We start from the raw sequence: 21,836 nt of genomic DNA, 5'->3' as shown, positions 1-21,836 counted from the left end.
TTTTTAACATATTTCTAGAAGTATTGGTGAAGAGGCAGGGAAGAGAAAACCCCACCTAGTTCTATTCCCAGAATTCGTTGCTTAAGAAAAGCCAAGATAGAGATTATTACCTTCTAATTTGCTGTGTGACCTTGGGAAAGTCACTTTACCTCTCTGGGCCTCTGTTTCCTCATGCAAATTGAAAAGGTTAGGTTAGCCCAGCCACGTGGCTCAGTGGTTGAGCGTCAACCTATGGACCAGAAGGTCACAGTTCGATTCCCAGTCGGGGCACTCGATTCCCAGTGTGGGGTGTGCAGGAGGCAGCCGAACAATGATTCTCTCTCATCATTGATGTTCTCATCTCTCTCTCCCTCTCCCCGTTCCTCTCTGAAGTCAATAAAAATCTTTTTTTAAAAAGTACACCATGGGGATCAGACAGTACTAAGGTCGACATCAGAGGCACTCTGAGCCCCCTGAACTCCCAGGGGCCTTGCCAGCAGGGCTCTCAGCCCGGCTGCTCACTGGAATCACGTGCAGAGCTTTTATAAACCCCAACACCAGGCCTGTTCCAGACCCACGAAGTCAGGATTTCAGGATTTCAGACCTGGCATCCGCGTGTTTTAAAGGCATCAGCCTTGGCCAAGGCCGAGGACCTCTGGCCAAGTGGAAACAACTTTACAATTGAAAATCACAAGCTAATAAAGTAGATAGTAATGCTTTCTGCACTGGGCTGCACAGGATCTGGTGTGCTCCATCTTGGAGGGAGTTAGGGTAGGTTTGGAAGAGGCTTGTACCACAAAGAATGAAGTAAGAGTGTGGCTTGTGTGAAACAGTTAACCCGAGCTGTGTGCTCAAGGGAGGGTGGTGTACTGCTTGCTGGCTGTGGATTCTCCCGCTGACTTTGCTCCGAGTCAGAATTAGCTAATAAGTCATCTCCCTACTTACCCACTTTGGCTCTCCTGGTTTGCCCTGGGCATTGCTGCTTGGAAGGAAACCTCAGAAATGAAACCATGGGCAGGAAAAAGGTGGGTGCCCACATTCAGAGCAACCCAGGCATCCAGCTAGGATAGAGTCCACAATAATTACTGGCCAGTTTTCAAATGCTCGGCATAGCATTAGGGACCTTCCGGCACAGTCAATGTCATGTTCTCTTTTACTGATGATGAAACTGAGACCTACACCTGCCCTACACCTGCGAAAGCTCCCACAGGCAGTAGGTGGGGCTGAGATTTGAACTCAGGTTAGTCTGGCTTGTGTTTGGAGCCCACATTCACCATTCTTGCCAGGGGTCTTATCCAGCATCTAGAAGGGTTCAGGAATCTGGAGAAGGGCTGCGGTAAATTAATAAAGAGTCCAGAGACAAAACATAATTTTGGAAGGCATTTTGGGGAGCCAGAGGAGACTTAGCTAAAGGAACCAAGTCCTCCCTTGCTCTTTATTAACACAAGTTGTCCTAGGGCAAGGTAGATATACACATCAAAGGCCAAGGTTTAGTATATAGAGGCATTGTTGGATTAGGGGAAATGCCTATGGCTATTCAGGTGTTTGGCCAGCAGGAGGCAGTAACATGTATATTGAAATGCCCTCAGCTGTCTGGCAGCAAGCAATCATTTATGCTTCCTTTTCAGGTTTGGGGAAATGCCCTCAGCCATTCCAGATGATTCAGCCCTGCTGACATGCTAGAATTAGCTTCCTGCAATTCTAACGCCATGGCCCCCTGTCGCTGGCCTCCTCCTACTGCTGAATTAGGAAGGAAAAGAGACAGAGAGTGGGCTCCTTCCTGTCCCATCCCAAGGCCTCCCTCCGATGAGAGTCAGTCCTGTCCCTGGCACCTAACACACCGCCTGGCCCAGGAAGGTGCTCAGCAAGGGTTTGTTGAATGAACTGAAATCCTGAGACCATCATCCTCTTTGGGTGGCTGAGCCTCAGCTAAACCAGCCGAGGGGTTCCAAGAAGCCCAGAGCTGAGGGGGTGCAGAATGCCAGGCGTGAGGGGGCTGGGAGAACCGAAGCCCCAGACCCGCCTTTCCAGGGGATTGGAAAGGGGATGATTCTAAAATCGAATCAGGGTGAACTACGCTCGGCACCCTTAAGAGGTGTGTGTGTGTGGAGCGGGGGGGGGCGGGGGGGGGGTCCTCAGCGTTACCTTAGTAAGCATCTTCCCCAATCTGTTTTCCATCTTGAGTGTTGCTATAACTCTCTTACCATCACTGAAGCTCCTCAGCATGTGCTCTTGGGGCCCACCCACCTTCCTTTCCATCTCAGAAAGCTTTGCCTTCATCCTTCTCCACTTCCCATTAGCATTGATGGAACTTGGAGCCTGCCTGGTCTGTTGGGGGAGGACATTCTGGGCCCAAGTGAGAGCCTTTGGATCAAGATGCTGGAAGCTCCCACTTTCCTGCTGAAATGCTTTGGTACCCGTGGTTGGCCTTATCAGACGTCAAGGGCACACAAGATCGTGATGAGCCTCTTAAAGGGCTAGAATCTCTGAATTGTGGGTGGAAGTCACGGTGGCTGTCTCACTCTTGGATCTTGTGCTTTGGATGGAGGGTGGGTTTTCAGGGGGGGTTGCTGAACGGGGGGTGGGGGGCGCTGTGTGAAAAGGCTGCAGTGAAAGAGTGGGTTGATTGAAGCATGCTCCTAGAAGCATCCTGGTGTGGGACTCCATACGGCTGCTCTTAGGAGGACCACAGACATGAGCTAAATGAAGTGGCCTGAGATGCTTCCCATTGCACTGGCCCAGATTTATTCTCCTCCTCTGGGCTCCCAGGGTGACTGTGTGTACTGAATAGTAGGGTCTGGTAACATCTGCCACCACACTGGACTCTTGGAGAAAGGTCTTCATCAGGAAAGCTGAACAATAAGCCCCACTGTAGACCTCTACTCACCCCAAAAAGGAGTACAGGGACCCTGTCATCCCCAGCATCATGGTCAAGCATCCCCCATTCATCTGCCCAAGAGTCACCCCTCTTCACACAGCAGAGACACAAACCAACAATCCAGACTGGTGCTACTTAGGCATCGAGAGCCAGAGCAAATGCACTTTATTGTTCTGAATCCCTCTGTTGCATTTCAGAACCCACTGGAACAGCACCCAGAAGGAAATGCTGACCCAAGAGGCAGCCTGAGAACAGAGACCCTGGCACCCATTGAAATGACGAGGAGTTGCGGCCTTCGGGAGCGGCCAGCCTTAGTGACAGGCTCTGAGAAACTTTATGGCATGTATTTGTGGTGAGGCCTCTCAGGACCAGGCCCTGGGCTCTGCATGAGAAGGGATTGGGGCTTTAGGGTTAGGGTTAACTAGAGGCCAAGTCCTGGAGACAGTGGCCTTGGCTTTCTGGACCTAGGCACTCTCAGAACCGGCCTCCTGGGCAGGGCACACAAATGGGGCGGGGGCTGCAGGTCGTGCGGGCTGCTCCAGGACCACAGGAGGCCATGGGAAGACAGGGGAGGCATGACTTGGAGGGCGAGGGTTCCGGGGCACACGGGTTACAGGGCAGCCTAGGAGAAAGAAAAAGACCAGGTTAGTATGATTTTCCAGTTGCTGTTTTCCATAACTCAGAGTAACCTAAAAATCACCTAGACCTGCCCCATTGTTTTTATCAAAAGGGGAACAGAGGCCAGGGGAGAAAAGAGGTTTGCCCAAGTCATGTGATGAATTTGTAACAAGACCAGAAGGAAACCCGGGCTCCTGGCTGGGCTCTTCCCAGGCACCAAGCTGTCTCCCCAGAACTGTGTGGACTGCGTTCAGAAGATGAGAGCGCAGTGGTACTCACTTGCAGTCCTCGCTCTCCAGCAGGCCCCGGTACGTGTTGATCTCGCCCTCCAGCCGGGCCCGGACATCCAGCAGCACCTGGTACTCCTGGTTCTGCCGCTCCAGGTCACCCCTGATCTCGCCCAGCTGGGCCTCCACGTTGCCGATCAGGCACTGCATCTGGGCCAGCTGCGAGCTGTAGCGGGCCTCGGTCTCCCCCAGGGTGGATTCCAAAGCATCTCTCTGTGAGGACAAGGGTTGTGTAGGGAGGAGGAAGGTTAGAGATCAGAGGAGGAGCAAGGAAGATGCACCTAATCCATCTGGGTCTCACGGAGGCCTCGGAATCCAAGAACAGAAGCTCAGAGAATCACTTGGAGCCAGGATGAACCACAACCAGACATTTCCCTTGAGATGAGCCAATTAGCCCCTCTAGCCATCTTGGTCTAAAATGACCTAAAAATGATATCTCTGGCCCTCGTCGGTTTGGCTCAGTGGATAGAGCGACAGCCTGTGGACCAAAGGGTCCTGGGTTTGATTCCGGTCAAGGGCATGGACCTCGGTTGCAGGCTCCTCCCTGGCCCGAGCCCTGGTCAGGGCTCATGCAGGAGGCAACCAATTGATGTGTTTCTCTCACATGGCAATGTTTCTCTCTGTCTTTCTCTCTCTCTTCCACTCTCCCTAAAAATCAATGGGAAAATATCCTCACGTGAGGATTAACAAGAAAAACAAACAAATAAAAATAATGATATCTCTGAGTAACAGATAATTGCTCAGAAAGAATCTGCTTCCACAAATAGAGGAGCTGCTGCCTGGACATGTCGGTTGCCACAGCCTCCTCTTCTACCACTGGGGCATTTGTGAATGGGGGCTGGGCTCTCGTTCCCTCTTCTCTGCACAGAAAATCTCTGATGCTTAAGAACTTGACCACGAGCCTGTGTGGTCAGAGCATGGAAATCGGGGGGCTCATGGGCAGCTAGGCTTGGTCCCCAGCAGCCTCAGGACTCACCATGCTCTGCTGGGCCTGCAGCTCGATCTCCAGGGCGTTGACCGTGCGTCTCAGCTCGATGATCTCCGCCTGGCAGGTCTGCAGCTGCTCCGAGCTGGACACCACCTGCTGGTTCAGCTCCTCGGTCTGAAACATACATACCTGGTCAGGATCACTGGGGACACAGCTCCTGAGGTCCACAGAGGCCACTGAGAATCGTGAGCTGAGAAGGACCTTCCAGTTCACCCAGCCCAAGCTATTCATTTTAGAGGACGTGGTTGCTCAGACCACAGCCACCTGCCCAAGGTGCATGTGGAAGTCAAAGCAGAGCTGGGACTCAAACTCAGGGTTCTTGATGGGGAGCCCCCAGGTCACTCCTGTGTGACCCACGGTGTGTCTCTGTGGCAGACTGCTTCCAGGATGTACCTGGGTGTTGAACCAGTCTTCAGCATCCCGGCGGTTATTCTCCACCAGGGTCTCATACTGGCACCTCATCTCATCCAGAACGCGATTCAGGTCCACAGGTGGGGCAGCATCCACCTCAACGTTGAGCCGGTCACCAAGCTGGCAGCGCAGTGAGTTTACTTCCTGTGGCATAGACCAAGGTCAGCACTAACTTTACCACTGGCTGCCCCATCGCCCTCCCCACCACTGCACCTGCTCCCCATGCTCACCTACTCCCCATGTTCACCTACTCCCCTATGCTCAACTACTCCCCATGTTCACCTACTCCCCATGTTCACCTACTCCTCTATGCTCAACTACTACCCATGCTCACCTGCTCCCCATGCTCACCTATTTCCCCATGCTCACCTCCTGCTCTTGCTCACCTACTCCCCATGTTCACCTACTCCCCTTGCTCACTGCTCCCCATGCTCAACTGCTCCCCAGGCTCCCCTGCTCCCCCATGCTCACCTCCCCATACTTACCTCCTCGTGGTTCTTCTTGAGACAGAGCAGCTCTTCCTTCAGGGACTCCACCTGGGCCTCCAGGTCAGCCTTGCACAGGGTCAGATCATCCAGGATCCTGCGCAGCCCGTTCATGTCCGACTCCACCAGCTGCCTCATGGACACCTCCATCTCATACCTGGCAGGCACGTAACAGGGCACCTGAAGCTGCATTTCTGTTTTAAATCTAAGTCACATTTCACCCCAGACTGGCCTGGTGCTGTGTGTCCACCTTAATGCCTCGGTGACTTGGTGCCACCAAAACCTTGAGTTTGGGCATCCCCAATGTCCAGTATTACCCGCCCCAACCAAGGGGCAAGCAGGACACTCACTTGGTCCTGAAATCATCTGCGGCCAGCTTGGCATTGTCGATCTGCACCACCAACCGGGCGTTCTCTGCCTTGGTGCACAGGGCCTGGGGGTGGAGTGGGGGGAAGAGTTACTTCAGTAAAAGAAAGGACATTCTGCTGGCCAGAGCACCCCAAAGCTGGCATGCGTTGCCTGCCGTTGGAGAAAGGGCAGCACCCATCCCTGGACTCCTGGCAGCTGAGGCTCCATGAAGGCTTATGGGCATGCTGCACGGATCAAGGCAGGAAACCGCTAGGGCCCCTTCTGATGCAGTCATCTGTGACCTGTCGCCTGGAATAGAGGGGAGGCGTGGAGATGCTGCAGGAAAGATGGGCATGGTGGCTTCCTCTTCTCTTTCTGTTGCCCAGGCTACAGGGATCCTTCTCAGAAGCCAGCTGATGTTCAGGGGATGTGGGCTAGGCAAGAAGGAAACTTCTGACAGGCTTTTCCTTTCCTGAATCAGTTATAGGAAACCTGCCCTGCACCAACACATCAAATTCAATCCCCTTACATTAAGGGAGAAGGAGGAGGAGGAGGAGGAGGAGGGGAGTTGGGCTATGATATCAAAGGTCATACAACCAATTAGTTCACAGAGTCATGTTCAAGCTCTGGCTCCACTAACTGCCAGTGGGACCACTTAGAATAGGTCACTTAACCAGCCTGAGCCTCAGTGTTCTCATCTGTTAAATGGGCTGGTGATACCTCCCTCGTAAGATTACTGGGAGGAGCAAGTGAGGCCACAGTGTGGATATGCTCTGTGACCTCTGAAGTGCCCCAGGGGCGCTGGGCCGCCACCACAGATGTTCTGGCTTCCAGTCCAGTGCTGGTGGCATCAGCCTCCGAGCTGCCGGTGCCACTCTAAACCCCTCACCTTCTTCTGCAGCTCCTCGATGGTCCGGAAGTGGGCCTGGTAGTCGGGGCACAGGTAGGGCACCTGCTGCTCGCACCACTCGCGGATGCGGCTCTCCAGGCTGGCGTTCTCCTGCTCCAGCTGCCGCACCTTCTCCAGGTAGCTGGCCAGGCGGTCGTTCAGGAACTGCATGGTCTCCTTCTCGCTGCCCGTGAGGATGCCCTCCCCAAACCAGCCCCCGCCCACGCTGTAGCTGGTGGCAAAGCCTCCGGACGGGAGGCAGAGCGCAGGGAGGCAGCTGGCGGCCCTGCAGCTGCTCCTGCCTAGCCCGACTGAGCAGGTGGAGAAACTCCGGGCCCCGCGGGAGAGGCTCGGGAGCTTGCAGGAGCTGCTGGAGTACACGGCGGACACACGGGGCGAGCCCTTGAGGGACCCCGAAGAGAAGCTGGGCTTGAGGCATTTGGAAGCCATGGCCTCCGCACCGGGACGCAAGGGACAGAGCTTCAAGGCTGGACGCCCCCGATGCAGAGACGCAGCTCCTCGCCCCGGGTTTATATCTCGGCCCCCGTGGGCGTTGGCCTTTACCAAGTGTCTTCTCCTCGTAAAGTTAATACCACTTTCTATCAGAACCCCTCATTACCCTGCTCTTTAGCTTCCTGTGAACATTGCTCGGCCTCGTAAAAAAGGAGCCCCGTTGGACTGGTGGCTACGTTGAGACTCATCTCCACCGCCCCGTGCTGCTGGCAAGACCCAGTCTCCCTCAGTTCTTCAAAGGGGCCTGTCATCAGAGCCCAGACCTCAGCCTCCTGGGTAAGAGGTGTGGGAGTCCAGCCACGGCCTTGACTTTCTCCAGCATTGTCTTCTTTTATGGGCCAAGGGAGTCGGGGAGGCCTCTGGGGTGGCTCCTGGGCGTTGGAAAGGCAAGTCTGGTTGTTGCAAGAAGTCCTGGCCTCAAGCCCAAGCAGACACAGAAGGCTCTAGAACAGCTCAGGAAATAGGACTACGGTAACCAACTATGGCTGTTTCCCCAGGATTGTTCTGGTTTTAGTGCTGAAAGTCTCCGATCCCTGGGAACTCCTCCATCCTGAGCAAAAGGGTTCAGTTGGTCACCCTGGACACAGCAGAGCCTTGATGAACACATCCCCACTCCCTCCCTTGCCCAGAAGTCCATTCTGGTTGTACAGCCTCAGCTCCAGCCAAGATGACTACAGGTCAGCTAACTGGGCGCCTGCCCCATGCAAGGAAGGTGTCGTCCAGGCCCTGGTTGAAAAATGGAGAAGCCTACCCGTCTGGTTGCGGGGCCAGGCGGAGTGGCCCTGCCTCACAGGCCTCCTCTGAAGGCTCAAAGCGCCTGGCCTTTGGCATTTGATCTCTGCTATAAGAGTGGTCTGGATGGATGCCCAGAAAGCTGGACAAGGGTGGGTTATTTGCCCAGAAAATCCAGTCTGCCAAGCAAGTGGGATCTGGAAGAGGGCCTGGGAGCTGAGCAAGAGGGCAGGTGTTGCTGGGGAGGGGCCTCATCAGGTGGGCCGATGGGACTTGCCTTCTGTTCTGCCCTGTGGTCTGGGTCCTGCTTACTCTTCTCGGGATCCCATCAGGAGAAAGACCGTGGGCTGAGCACCAGCAGCCTTCCTGGCAGGGCGCTCGGTGCTTTCCCGTGCGGGGTCTCGCCGAATCCTCATGGTGCCCCGTGAGCCGAGCTTGTTATCATCCTCTCAAAGCTGAGGAAACCAAGACCCAAGGGGCGATGAAAGATTGCTAGTGGCACCCGCTCGTCACAGGCAGAACCCAGATGCCAACCCGAGTCTGGCCTGGCCCTCTCCACCACAGCTCCGAAATCCAGTCCTGGATTGCCCGCTGTGGCTGGGCTCTGTGGAGAAAGGAAAGGACAGAATAGGGTGGACTCCACAAGAGGATGGCCAACAGCCTCTGGTGTCCCAGGAGATGCAGCTCAGCATTGTGGTTCCCTGTGAACTCGGGGGGTTCGAATCCCAGCCCTGCCACGTGCCAACTGTTTCCTCTCTTTTTCCTCCTCTGTAAGCCAGGAGGAAGATAGATCTGCCTCCTAGGCCTGCTCTGAGGATAACATAAGTGTGAAGCTTCTAGAACAGCGCCTGCTCATGGTTCATGCTCAGTGAGGGCAGCGGCTGACTGCTGGTCCCCACGCTTGTGGAGTCTTGTTGAAGTCACACCTCAATGGCACACAGCTGTCACTAGGGAGGTCGGACGGTCTCTGAGCACACAGGCCACCATCCCACGGGCCAGGTGCATGTGTTTGGGGCCCTCAGATACAGAGCTTCCATGAGTCACCATGCCCTTCCCACACCCGGGGGCCTTGTGTGACCGGCACCCACCCAGCGCCAGCCCAGGCCCCCATTGGCTGCCTCAGCCTCTCCCTCCCTGGAAATCCATGCCCCGGTGCAAGGCCACACCTGGGCGGAGAACCTGGCGGCACCTGCTTGCGTGTTTGTGCTTCCCACCCAGGTGAGTACAGGGCTCCACCCAAGCCCCGCTAAGCCGCAGCCTCCTGGAGCCACCCAGGAGCCCAGAGAAGCTACAGCGGTGGAGGCCAGCAAGCCACATGCTGTTTATACAGCCCTGAGGGTCACAGGGGTTCCCAGGCAGGGCTCCACACCTGTGCTGCCTGGAAGGGGTTTCTCTCTCCCACATAGTCCTTGTAATACAAGCTAGTGGTACCAGCCATCATTCACTGAGCACTGAGCACCTGCCAGGCTCTGGGCTGAGCTCTCTCCAGGCGTTCTCTCATTCACTCCTCACAACAACCCCATGAGATTGGCATCGCCAATATCCCCATTTAATAGATGATTCAGGAGCCTTCCCCCTGCTCCAGCCCTGTGGTACTCTACCAGCTCCAAACACTCATGGCAGTGACTAGTGGTTGACCTGTTGGCCCTCCATTCGATGATATCCTCAAATTGTCTTGTGTTTCAGCCCTATCTTCTCAGGGAAACTGTACATTCTTGGGGGCAAGGAATGACCTGGTACTTCTTTTGAAACCTCTATAGTGTCAAGCACAGTGCTGGGCTTCTAGATGTCTCAACATACATTGATGGATGGATGGATAGATGAATGAATGAATGAATGAATGAATGAATCAAAGAATCAATGAGTCAATGAATGAATGCTTTGCCCATGGTGAACTGTGCTAACTAAGGAAGCAAAGAAAGGATTTTGAGAGGAAGGGAGCATAGAAAAAGGAGGGAATGAAGAAAGAAGAAGAGAAAAGTGGGTAGAGAACTGAGAGAGAAAGATACAGTACTTCCAAATTTAGTCTTATCATCCTTACTCTTACAGATGAGGAAACCGAGACTTAGCGATAAAAGATTAGGCATCTCCGTGTAGGTGAGCAGCACCTGCTCAGACGCACCAGCCCCTTTGGCAGAGAACAAAGTGTTCTCTGGGCCAAACGCCATTCTGCCCAAAGGGAGACAGGACCGTGAGCCAATTCACTGCCGCGCCCACGTCCAGTCCACAGTGTTGAGCTCCGGTGTGCACACTGCTTAGTGATTTAAAGTGGAACTCAGTTGAAGGTGTATGTGAGGGTGAGAGTAGGAAGGGGTTCCTTAACCAACACAGACTCTAAACAATTTAATAGAAAGCTAGACAAGGCTACCTAAATAAAGCGCCCATGACACCCAGGGCTGTCTGAGTGCATGGCATGAGGCTGTGAATTCCCTCTGCATAAAAAGGGAACGCAGTGCACGCTGGGAGGAGTTGACAGTGTGATTGTCAGGTCGCAAGCCTGTGTGGTCTGTCTGTCTGCTCCGACACAGTAGCCAGGCAGCTTGAGCTGTCGACGGAACAGAAGGTCCAGTCCAATCCTGGCTGTTCCCCATGTACCAGCACACAGGGGTGGCGTGCTCTGCGTGCCCCCTGCCCACCGCTCATCTCCTGAGCCTCGGGCATGAGCCAGGAAGGGGAGCCCGCAGGCCCCGGAGCAGGAGTGGGAAGCCCAGAGAGCGCAGGGCAGGAGGAGAGTGAGACCACATGGAAGGACCCTCCTGGCCAAGGCCAAGCAGCGACTCTGAGGCCAAGGCCTTCGGACTCACTGTCCAGCTCTGAGGGTGCTGCTGACCAACAGTGAGGGCTCCACCAGCATCCTGCCGTGTAACCAAGCAAAGACCCCGTGCCCACCTCGGCGGGCAGGGGGTTCCCACTCTCCATACTCAGCTCAGGGGCCCTTCATTTAACACTAACGCTCATTGCTACCACTTCCTGGGGGCTGCACACACTGAGCCTCCTGCAGCCCCATTTCACAGATGAACCAGCCAACACTAGAGAGGTCACAGGACATGACTGGGCGCCCACTGCCAAACACAGAGCCAGGCTCAGTGCAGATGCTCCAACCTCCCCATGTGCCTCTTCCCTAAGATCCGAGGGGTGTTCGCTGCACCTCTGCTTGAGCAGCAAATTCCTGGTGACATCCGTCATGGCCATGCCTTTCCCATGGAGGTCTTGGGCTCCAGTAAGAGCTCAGAGGCGGAAAAGAAGAGAAAGAGACAGACATGGAGAGAGGGGTGAGAACCTGACCTGCGTGCCGGGAAGAGCACCGGAGCTACAGTCTCAATAGCTAAGCCATGGCCTGTCCCTCTCACCACCGTGTGGCCTGGGACAAGTCACTGCTCTCTCTGGGCCCGTGTTCTTCACTGAAGAACGAGGCCGGAGACAAAGCAGGCGTGAGGGCCTCAGACTTCTCCCAGGCCAGGCTCCTCAGTCAGAGGGGAGCAGGTCCTGGCATGGTTAGGCTCCCTGCTCAGATGGCACGGCTCAGCCAGCAGAATCCAGGGCACTTTGAACGCTGTCCCATTGTGAAGTTTCCATCCCCCCATTCTCCCCCCCCCTCGGCCGCCCCCCCCCCCACACACACACACGTCCCTGTCCCCATCACCTTTCACTTTGGCTCTGTAGCCAGTGTTGTGGACGTGAATTCACCTCCCACCTTCATACCCCAAGTCACTCCAACTCCCCTCCCTGGGGCGGTTGGCCCAGCCTGGCAGCCTGGAATGTGCCTCTCTCTGGTTGGTCCTGGAACCCCCTCTCCTAAACTGTCCCCGAGCCAGGTCTGAGGGTGGGTGAGCAGAGGAAAGGGCGCCAGGCCAGGGAGAAGCTAAAGGGAAGGGAGAGGTAACCCCCAGATAACCCCCCAGATCCAGGCAGGACTGCTGAGGAGGACTGGCCGGGGAGCCTTTGCCTCCTCTGTGGTCTCCCCAGGTGGGTACCCACAGGCAGGGCCCACAAGCCTGTGGGTTGTGGCCAGCGCCCATCCTGATTGGGTCAGTGTCTGGGCTCTTGGACCAGGGCCTGAGGTATCCCCGTTACTCAATATTTTTAATCACCCCGTCACTTCCTATCACCCAGCACCAGCGAAGACAGAGCTGACACCAGAACCCACACCTTCAGTGCAACCCCTGACCAAACACCCCCAGAACTAACCACGTGAGAGTAGACAGAGCCGCGTTTGCTATGCCAAGAGAACACACTTTATTGGGTACATTTCCAGGGAAACCTAGTTTTGCATGCATGAAAGCAGTGAAATGGAGAAGCACAATATAAGAAGTATTTCAGTAGAAAAACCTGCTGAGCGGGGAGCCCCTCTAGGGAAGGGGGGTTGTTGAGAGCCGGGAGCCACAGGGGTGGCCTCCCTCCTGTGGGCCAGGGCCCTGCCCTCTGGGCTGGGTGGCTGGGCACAGCGGGCAGGCCTGCTTGTGCTCCTGGAGGAAATGACTCTCCCGTCTCGGATCTCCTCGGCGATGGTGCGAATTTAGGTGCTGCCCTGGGGAGCCGGGGCGCAGGACATGCCCGAGACGTAGGGAGCTCTACCAGCAGGCTTGCATTCCGTGGCACAAGGGTGGGCAGGCAGCCTGGGGAGATGAAATCGTATCAGGTCAGGCATCGGGACTTTGCACCGACATCATGTTAATCAGATTTAGGGGATCAAGTGAAACACGTGGGTGACAACAATGAACGGCCTCAGACAGTGCCGGGGGCTGCAGGGATGAAGACTAGGAACTCCCAGCCAAAACAGTGCTTGGACGGCTTGTCCCCCCGTGAATGACCCAAGTGGGGGGCCGGGAGGAATCTCTCTCGAGAGGCTTCGGCTCAGTCCCCCTTCATCTGTGCACTAGCCACTCCCAGGGCTGATGCTGCCAGCCAGGCCCTGGGGTGGGTCTAGGTGCACCCTCCCTGCCCCCCCTGCCCCCCCGCAGGCCTGACTCCCCAGGACCCTGGCCACTCACTTGCAGTCCTCTCCCTCCAGCAGGCGGCGGTAGGTGGCGATCTCCGACTCCAGCCGGGCCTTGACGTCCAGCAGCACCTGGTACTCCTGGTTCTGCCGCTCCAGGTCGCAGCGGATCTCAGCCAGCTGGGCCTCCACGTTGCCGATCAGGCACTGCATCTGGGCCAGCTGCGAGCTGTAGCGGGCCTCGGTCTCCTCCAGCGTGCATTCCAGGGAGTTCCGCTGCAGCGGCAAAGAGGAGAGCTGCCAACCGGAGGGGATCCCACCCAGACACCCACAGCCCTGGGACTCTGCATGTCACTGTGATCACGCCCCATGGCTGTCTAAGAGCCGAGGCTGGCGGGTCAGGGAGCCACAAGGGGCCGACAGCCACTCAGTCAGGGCCGCTCACCATGCTGTGCTGGGCCTGCAGCTCGATCTCCAGGGCGTTGACCGTGCGTCTCAGCTCGATGATCTCCGTCTGGCAGCACTGAAGCTGCTCCGAGCTGGACACCACCTGCTGGTTCAGCTCCTCGGTCTGGGAAACGAGAGGGCCCAGTGCGGTCAGACCAAGGGAAGCTACTGTCAAGGGTAACCCCCACCCAGGAGCTGGAGATCCTGGGCTGCCCCCAGCCCCACCTGCGTGTTGAACCAGGCCTCCACGTCTCTGCGGTTATTCTCCACCAGGGCCTCATACTGGCATCTCATGTCATCCAGGATCTTGTTGAGATCCACTGGGGGCGCAGCGTCCACCTCCACATTCAGTCGGTCCCCGAGTTGGCTGCGGAGTGCGTTGACTTCCTGCAGAGAGCCGGCAAGATGCCATAAGGTGATGAAAAGGATGCTGGATGCAGGGGGTGGGATTCAACTGAGCTGCATTCCAACCTTCCTCCCTCGGTGGCCAGCTGTGTGACATGAAACAGGATACTGAACCTCTCTGAGCCCCCGTCTCCTCCTGGACTTGGAGCTACCTCCTCAGAGGGCTTGGGAGAGTAAGGTGAGATGCTAACAGGCCTATTTGACTGGTGCAAGTACCAGTCAAATAGGCCTGTTAGCAGGCATTGCAGTCCAAATGGAGCTTTAGTGTTATGGGCAGGAGTGTGGGATCTGGGTGACCTTAGGCAAGTGACTTAACCTCTTTGTGCCTCAGTGTTCTCATCTGTAGAATGGAGCTTATAATAGCATATCCCTCCTGGGATTACGGTGAGGATGAAATGAAATGCAAAGTTCCTGGCACACAGTAAGCCATGAACAAATGGCAGCTGGAGGTCCTGTGGTGGTTGCCACAATTGTTATGCCCAAGACTCCCTACTGGGTGGGAAACATGGGAGGTCTCATGGCACCAGCCTCACCTCCTCGTGGTTCTTCTTGAGGCAGAGCAGCTCCTCCTTCAGGGACTCCACCTGGGCCTCCAGGTCGGCCTTGCACAGGGTCAGCTCGTCCAGGATCCTGCGCAGGCCGTTCATGTCCGACTCCACCAGCTGCCGCAGGCCCAGCTCCGTCTCGTACCTGCACACACAGAGCCCTGCTGTCTGGCTGCAGTGGCTGAGTTGGGGTCGGCAGCACAGGGGCCCTTTCCCCTGACCCAGAAGGGATCCGGAGCCAATGCTGCGTTTTCCTCGTACAGTCTCATCTGGCCTCACCCCCACCTCCCCGGCTCCCCAGGGCAGGGGAGCAGCACAGAATCCTCCCGGGCCAGGCCCACTCACTTGGTGCGGAAGTCGTCAGCAGCCAGCTTGGCATTGTCAATCTGCAGGAGCAGCCTGGTGTTCTCGGCCTTGGTCAGCAGGATCTGGGGAACAAGGGGCACCCCGTGAGCTGGAGAAGGCCAAGCAGGGTGGGTAGGTTGGCTCACAGAGATGCCTTCAGCATCTCCAGCCCTGAGCCCTGAGCCCTGAGCCCTGAGCCCAGGTCTGAAGGGAGCGTCAGTCCTAGGAGGGATGTCAGTGGCCATCAGTCCTGGCATCAGCAGCCCCCAGAGAGGCACAATGGGAAACACCAGGGGGCGTGGAGAGAGCCAGGGTGAGATGGAGTCAGGCTCTGCACCCAGCACTGGCAGACTGTGTGATCTTGGGCAAGGTGCTGACCGGGCACTCCACCCGTTCAACTTCAACTTCCTCATCTGTTCAATGGGCCCAGAAAAGCCCATCTCTCCCAGATGAGGAACCAGTAAGCCACAGAGAGGAATATGCCTGCGCCCAGTAGGGGCTTGGTGCATGGTGTTGCCCTTCCTATCGCTGAGACAGTGAGGGGCGGGGAGGAATGGCTGGCCACAGATTATAAGCAACAGAGAGATCTGGGCCCTCCAGGAAACCAAGACTCCGAGGAGAAAAGCTTGCCTTGATGGGAGAATTCCCTAAGAGCTACAGTTCCACCCGTGGCCCCTTGGTATGAGACAGACCCCCTCCAGGGACGGGGCTGCGGGGCTGTAGAGGGGCCAGGCCCCGGTTACCTTCTGCTGGAGCTCCTCGATGATCTTGAAGTAGGACTGGTAGTCGGGGCAGATGTACGGGATCTGACACTCGCACCACTCCCGGATCTTGGCCTCCAGCTCCGCGTTCTCCCGCTCCAGCTGCCGCACCTTCTCCAGGTAGCTGGCCAGGCGGTCGTTCAGGAACTGCATGGTCTCCTTCTCGCTGCCATTGAAGGCGCCCTCGCAGAGCCAGACCCCGCTGCCAGCAAAGCCAGAGGGGTAGCACCCGGAGGACAGGCAGGAGCCCGGCAAGCAGCTCCCCAGGCCCGAGAGGCCCAGCCGGCCGGAGGAGGCCGAGCCCGCAGCACCGGCGAAGCTGGAGACCCTGCACGAGCCCATGGAGCGGACGGGGGACACCCGAGAGAGCCCGCCCGCTGGGCCACAGAGGACCTTGACGGACCCAGAAGAGAAGATCGGGGAGCAGGTGGCCATGATGCTAGCAGAGGCAGGTGCAGCAGTGCAGGGAGCCGGGGTTCTGGGTTCTCCCGGCCTCTCTGGGGCGGTTATATACCCTCTTTGTGGGGTGTTGGCGTGTTACTCTTGGGAAAGCCTAGTCCTATTCCGGAAAGCTAATCGCATTAGAACGTGACTTTTTGCTACCCATCCAGAATTCCCTGCCTTGTAAAAAAAAAAAAAAATTGTTCAATTCAATTCGGTTGGCTAAGTCAGGACTCTCAGCTGTTGTCACTTCGGAGCAGAATATGAATTTTATTGCCTCTTCAAAGACTTTGCACCAGATCCCATAAACCGGGAGTGGCCTCGCGGGTGGCATTTGGTCGCTGCCCTGTCTGCATGCCTTCCCCTGAGGAGCCCAGTCTGTCCATCTGTCACCATCACCCACGACCCCACGCCTCCTCGCCCCTGACCTGGGCCTGGGCCACCGGGATGGTGGAAAAGGAGCAAAGAAAACTAAAATTCATGGAGCGTCTATTATGTGCCTCACCACCTCACCACAGTCCTGGGAAGTAGCCGAAATTGTCTCCATTTTGCCAATGTGGAAACTGAGGCTCAGAATGGTTAGAAAATAAATAAATAAAAACCCGCTCAAGGTAAACAGGCTGTGAGGAAAGAGCCTGGATCTGACACCAGGGCTCTCAGACCCCAACTCCCACGCCCTTGTCGCCCACACAACCAAGGTCAAGTGCCACCACCTGGAATTTAGGAACGGGAGGCCCAGGTTCAAATCCTGGCTCTGCTGATCATCTGCTGCGCACGTCACCCCCTCTCTGGCCTCCTCAGTGCCTTCATCGTGGCAGGAGCGATCACCAGCCTCAATCAAAAGTCAGAAGGGAACGTGTTTTGAAAACCATCGGGCGCCGTAGAGATGTTGGTTAAGCTAAGAGAACTGTCTTTGATGGTCCTTGATGGCTGTGGCCAGCAAAGGATCATGGGAGTGAGCTTGCAAACAGGGCTGCTTTGGAGGGTAGTTCCCTTTGTGGCCTCCAGGTCTCTACACCGAGGAGGGGAGACTCAAGACCCCAAGGTGGCCGGCGCTGACCCCCCAGTCCCTGAACTGGGTCCAGAGATGGCCGATGCCAACTCTCTGGACAGGGAAGGAATGAGGAGCAAAGTGCCGCCGGGTAGGTAAGCGAGCGGGGAGAGGCTGAGGATGAGGGAGCGACGGTAAACGCGGCCCCTGCCTCACCACGCGGGCTTTCCCACGCAGGCCTGCTGTGCAAGGCTGGCATTTATGGGAGCGTTTATGTGCTTCTGGGGCTGTAATTTACCAGCCTCTTAAAACGCTTTACAAGCTTCTCTCTGGAATTACTCAGGAGGGTTGGCTGTGGTGCACAGCACCTCGCCCAGTGCAGTGGGCATCCTGTCGAGGTGCCCCAGTTTGCACTGGGGGGCTCCTTCCAGGACTGAGAGTGGGCCAGCGCCCCGCAGGGTCTCCAGGGCTGAGCAGAGCACGCACCCCTCCTGGAGCACTGGGGGGCTCCTTCCAGGACTGAGAGCCCTGGCTGCCTCAGCCACGGTTCCTCCCAGCTGCCCATCTCCCCTGCTCTGCCCCAGGGCCTAGGACGGGGCGTCTCGGGCTTTCTCAGCCTCAGCGCTGTTGACATCTCGGACTCCATAGTTCTCTGTCGTGGGGGCTCCCTGTGCACTGTAAAATGTTAGCAGCATCCCTGGCATCCACGGACATGGCCCAGGAGCAGTCCCCTCCCCTCGCTGTGACAACAGAACATGTCACTAGACATGGCCAATGTCCCTGCGGGAGGCACAACCGCCCTCGGTTGAGACCCACTGGACTATCGGGACCGGAACTGGGCTCTGTCCAGACCTCCTATAAGCACCCCCTTTGTTTCCTAAGACGACTGGGGCGGAGTCCGGTGGGCTCTGGGGCCTCTCAGGCAAGTCCTCAGGGCATCCGTGCCTCGATGTCCTGCATTTGCGACACGGGGCTCGTCCCACGGGCAGCCCTTGCCAAGCCCCCGGCGCGGCTCTTCTCTGCTGGGATCTCCGGCTGAAGCGGATGCTCTCATTTTTTGTGAAACCCAGACCTGAAGCTGATTCTAGGTCTCTCTCGGGGCAACTGAGGAAGCGGGGGTCCGCCGCCCTGGCCGTCCCCCGCTCCGCCGTGCCGCAGGAGGGCCGTGGTGGGCCAGCGCCCCGCAGGGTCTCCAGGGCTGAGCAGAGCACGCACCCCTCCTGGAGCAGGTGACCAGCTGGCAGAGAAGGTCTCTCAGCCGCCCTCAGGCCCTGCCTTTCTCCAGGTTGGGGACTTCAAGGCAAGTGACGAGGGAGCCTCGTGGAAAGAATTCCTGTTTCCTGCGCCCAGAAGCCCGGATCCTCATGGGATGGCGGAGGCCCACGTGGAACAGATGCTGCACCTGTATCGAAGGAGAGAGCCCGCACTCACAGAGCCGCTCACCCCCAGGACCGCACCCGGGGACCGCCCGCCCTCCCTCTCCTGGCCAGCCAGCCCTGGGGAACACCCGCCTGTTCACTGTTTAGTAAACCAGGGCTGCCCGTGCATCGGGTTTTATATCCAGATCCGGTCCTGGGCTCAGCAAGAGCTCAGGCCAAGCTACTCAACCCGGCTGAGCCTCCACTTTCCCAAGAGGTGAATGGAGGTCCCAAAGCCACAGGATTGTGGGAAATGTATGGAAATGTGCTTGATAAACAGGAACTCATTTCACAGATTTAAGAGATCAAAACTGTTCTTAGAGCCCATGCCGTCTGAGCCCCCAAGTACGGTTTCCGGTACACAAACCGCTCTCCCCCCCCCCCCCCCCCAGTTTCATGGGACACTGACTCGGAGGCCTGACCCACACTGACTCGGAGGCCTGACCCAGCTGTGCCAGGAAACACAACTGCTCGAAGAGGGCTATGTCCAGGGCTAAAGGGACCCCATCAGCCACGACTCTCTGACCTTTATTCTAGAAGCTCCCACCCCCACCTCCACCCCACCCTCACTTTGCAGGAGCAGTGCTGGTTTTAGGGCTACTGAGCTGACAGGGCGTTCTCTGCCCACATGGCCCCCGCTTCAGGGGCAGGGGGAGAGAAAATAGTCTGGCTTTTCCCAAGCCCATCGTGGAAAGCCACCAAGTTCAAAGCCAGCCACGGAGCTTGTGGCTCCTTCTTTGGTAAAAGGAAGTCTCCATCCATAAGTGAGTTTACATCGGAAGCCGAGGCTCTTCGTGGGCAAAGAGCCGAGAGATCAAGCCTAAGTCTCCTTCTGCCCAGCCCTGAACAGTCCCTCCAGTGCAGATGGCAGCAGGCACAGCCCGTCACGGTGTGCCCTGGAGGAAATGGGCTCTCTGAGCAGGGCCCCACTTTCCCTGCTGCTCTGGGCTGTGGTCAGAGGGTGCCAGCCACCACCACACCAGAGTGCCCCACAGGCATCAGAGGGACAGTGGGCCATGGAGCTGCCAAGTCCCCTGCAACTGGGCACCGAGGGGACCAAGATCATTCAAAGCCCATGGCTGCCTCTCAGTGTCCTGTTGCCTTGGGTTTCATCCTCCTGGTTGTCATCTGCTGCCTGTTCCACCTTTGACGTCCACACACACACACACACACACACACACACACACACACACAGATCCTGCAGAATTTCCCACCGTAACAGGCATCTAAGGAATGCTGGTCCCGTGTCTTAACCCCTTTATTTTTAATTTTTTTAATGAGAGAGAGAGAGAGAGAGAGAGAGAGAGAGAGAGGGAGAGAGAGAGAGAGAAATGTTGGCTGGTTGTTCCACTCATTCATGCATTCATTGGGTGATTCTTGTATGTGCCCTGATCCGGGATAGAACTCATGACCTAGGCATATCAGGAGGATGCGCCAACCACCTGAGCTACCCGGTCAGAGCCCATGTCTTTACCTCTTTAGACCCTACCCAGCAGTCACCCAGAAATAGGGAGACCCACACCAATCTCATTTACACACACACACACACACACACAATGACTTCTTCCTTGTAACCAAGAATGTGTTCAAGTGACGAAGCACCTGCAATTCCAGCCCCTCCCAGGAAAGCAGGGTTACTCTCTCTTCTGTGCCAAATAACCACATCGAAAGCTTGGGCCAAAGCTCCTGCCAGCTGATGGCAGGTCTAGTGCAGGCATGCAGTGGCAGGTACACAAAGCTGCAGGGAGCATTATGGGAGGAGAAATCTCCAATGAAGACATTTTAAGCCACCCATTTAGCCATTTGTCCAGAGAACTGGAGAAAGGTCTCGCTTACTCAGTTTCGATGGCAGAAGACTCAGGGCTGTTCACAGACCAAGGATGGGGTCGTGGGATTTTGCAAATGCGCATGCAGGCGATGTTTGGGACATACTTGTACTAAAAAATGTCTGTCATTCCGACTTAACTGGGCACCTGCATTTTTCCTAGCAGGCCTCGGTAAGGAAGCATCCCCGGCTGAGCTCCTGGGCCAATCAGGACACAGCTGTTCCTTCCCTCCTCCCCTGTGGCCAGTCCCGTGACTGGCTGGGCTTGGGGACAGGTGTATCTGACTTCCTTTGGAAAATCGTATCTTTCTGTTCTCTGTACCCTATTCGGAGTGGCTGCATTTTTCCCTCACAGGCCCAGCGAGTACGACTCGGACCTACGGCGCTGTCCTCACTGTCGTCCTGGCCACCGCAGTGACAATCCACCCCATGGCAGCTGCCTTGAGCAGGGTGACTCAGACCTTCCTCGGCAAGATCTGGCAAGTCCCTCTCTGCTCCGTTTCTCACTCCCCCAGCCTGTGCCCCAAACCTCTGCCCACCCCTGCTGTCGCCAGGCCTCACCAAGCTCGGGACAGGGCAGGCACACACTGGGTGAGCCAGGAGGGCTTTCCACACTCCCTCTACAGAGCCCGGAGCCCAGAGCCTGCTGACGAGTTGGCCAGGGCCCTGAGCAGGGGTTTCTCCCATGGCCCTAGGGTCTGTGGGGCTCCCGGCTACCCAGCTGCCCACATGCGGCTCTGTGCATGGTCCTGAGTCCCCCCTGGGCCTTGGGGCCTCAAAACTCCCCCTTTGCCCAGCCAGAATTGCCCTGGAACTCTCATCTCCCCCCAAATACAAAGGTATCCCCCCGCCCCTGAATATGGTTTTGGCAATTGCCTGGGATTTCGGGGTTCTGCTCCAAACTGCCCTTGCCATGGGGGAGGCCTAGAGAGCCGCCCTGACCCCAGTCTTAAGCCATACCTCCTGGTTTTCTCACGCCAGGCTCGGCCTTCTGCCCGCAGGCCAGCTCTTCCTGCGCGGCTCTGCTGGCTGACAGCTCCCATCTGGAAGTCCAGGGCCTCCTGCTCAGATCCACTCCGTCCCACTCCCCCCACCCAGCTTTTATGGACAATCCCAGCGCTGCCACTGCTCTCCCTGTGTGCTTAGAGAACCTGTGGTTTGTGGGAGACCCACAGCCTGGGGAAAGAAGCTGCTACCTCGGTCTCCCGCGTCCCCTGGATGCAGGTACCACTTAACTGAACCACAAAGCAGGTTTCCCCGTTTGGTTGGGTTCCACCAGCTGCGTTTACAAGGGGCTGGTGCGCAGTGGGTCTCAGGGTGTCTGCCAGCCGGACTGTGGGCTCTGGGTTGTAATTAACCACAGTTTATACTGTGGAGTCTACTTTCAACCTGGGTCTGAGAGCCTGGGATGAAAGAAGCCGCGGGGTTATTACGGCTGTCTATAAAAATAGGCCAGAAGAGTGAATGCCAGCCGTCGGCCAACTCCCCAAATCTCCACCCCCAAGAGCAGCACCCACCCAGCCATCACCCACCCACCTGATGCCCCCCAAACTCTGTAGCACCCTGAGGAGCTGCTCCAAGGGAAGCAATGCCC

General features: G+C 56.8%; 2 protein-coding genes across 2 annotated transcripts; both read right to left on the bottom strand.

Moving 5' to 3' along the window:
• Positions 1-3,331: 3,331 nt before the first annotated feature.
• Positions 3,332-7,333, bottom strand: KRT35 (keratin 35; the record flags this gene model as incomplete). The annotated part of the gene is made up of 7 exons (XM_079798212.1): positions 3,332-3,479; positions 3,755-3,975; positions 4,739-4,864; positions 5,144-5,305; positions 5,647-5,803; positions 5,997-6,079; positions 6,884-7,333. The coding sequence occupies 7 exons, from the start codon at positions 7,331-7,333 to the stop codon at positions 3,332-3,334; spliced, it is 1,347 nt and encodes a 448-aa protein (XP_079654338.1).
• A 5,280-nt stretch (positions 7,334-12,613) lies between these two features.
• Positions 12,614-16,002, bottom strand: KRT36 (keratin 36; the record flags this gene model as incomplete). Its single annotated transcript, XM_079798215.1, has 7 exons — positions 12,614-12,744; positions 13,120-13,340; positions 13,510-13,635; positions 13,737-13,898; positions 14,450-14,606; positions 14,807-14,889; positions 15,550-16,002. The coding sequence occupies 7 exons, from the start codon at positions 16,000-16,002 to the stop codon at positions 12,645-12,647; spliced, it is 1,302 nt and encodes a 433-aa protein (XP_079654341.1). The 3' UTR covers positions 12,614-12,644.
• Between the last annotated feature and the right edge of the window lie 5,834 nt (positions 16,003-21,836).

The sequence above is a fragment of the Cnephaeus nilssonii genome, assembly GCF_951640355.1.
Source record: "Cnephaeus nilssonii genome assembly, chromosome: 19".
Classification (NCBI taxonomy): Eukaryota; Metazoa; Chordata; class Mammalia; order Chiroptera; family Vespertilionidae; genus Cnephaeus; species Cnephaeus nilssonii.
The sequence above is the reverse complement of the archived record's forward strand: the minus strand, read 5'-3'. Positions and strand labels throughout refer to the sequence as shown.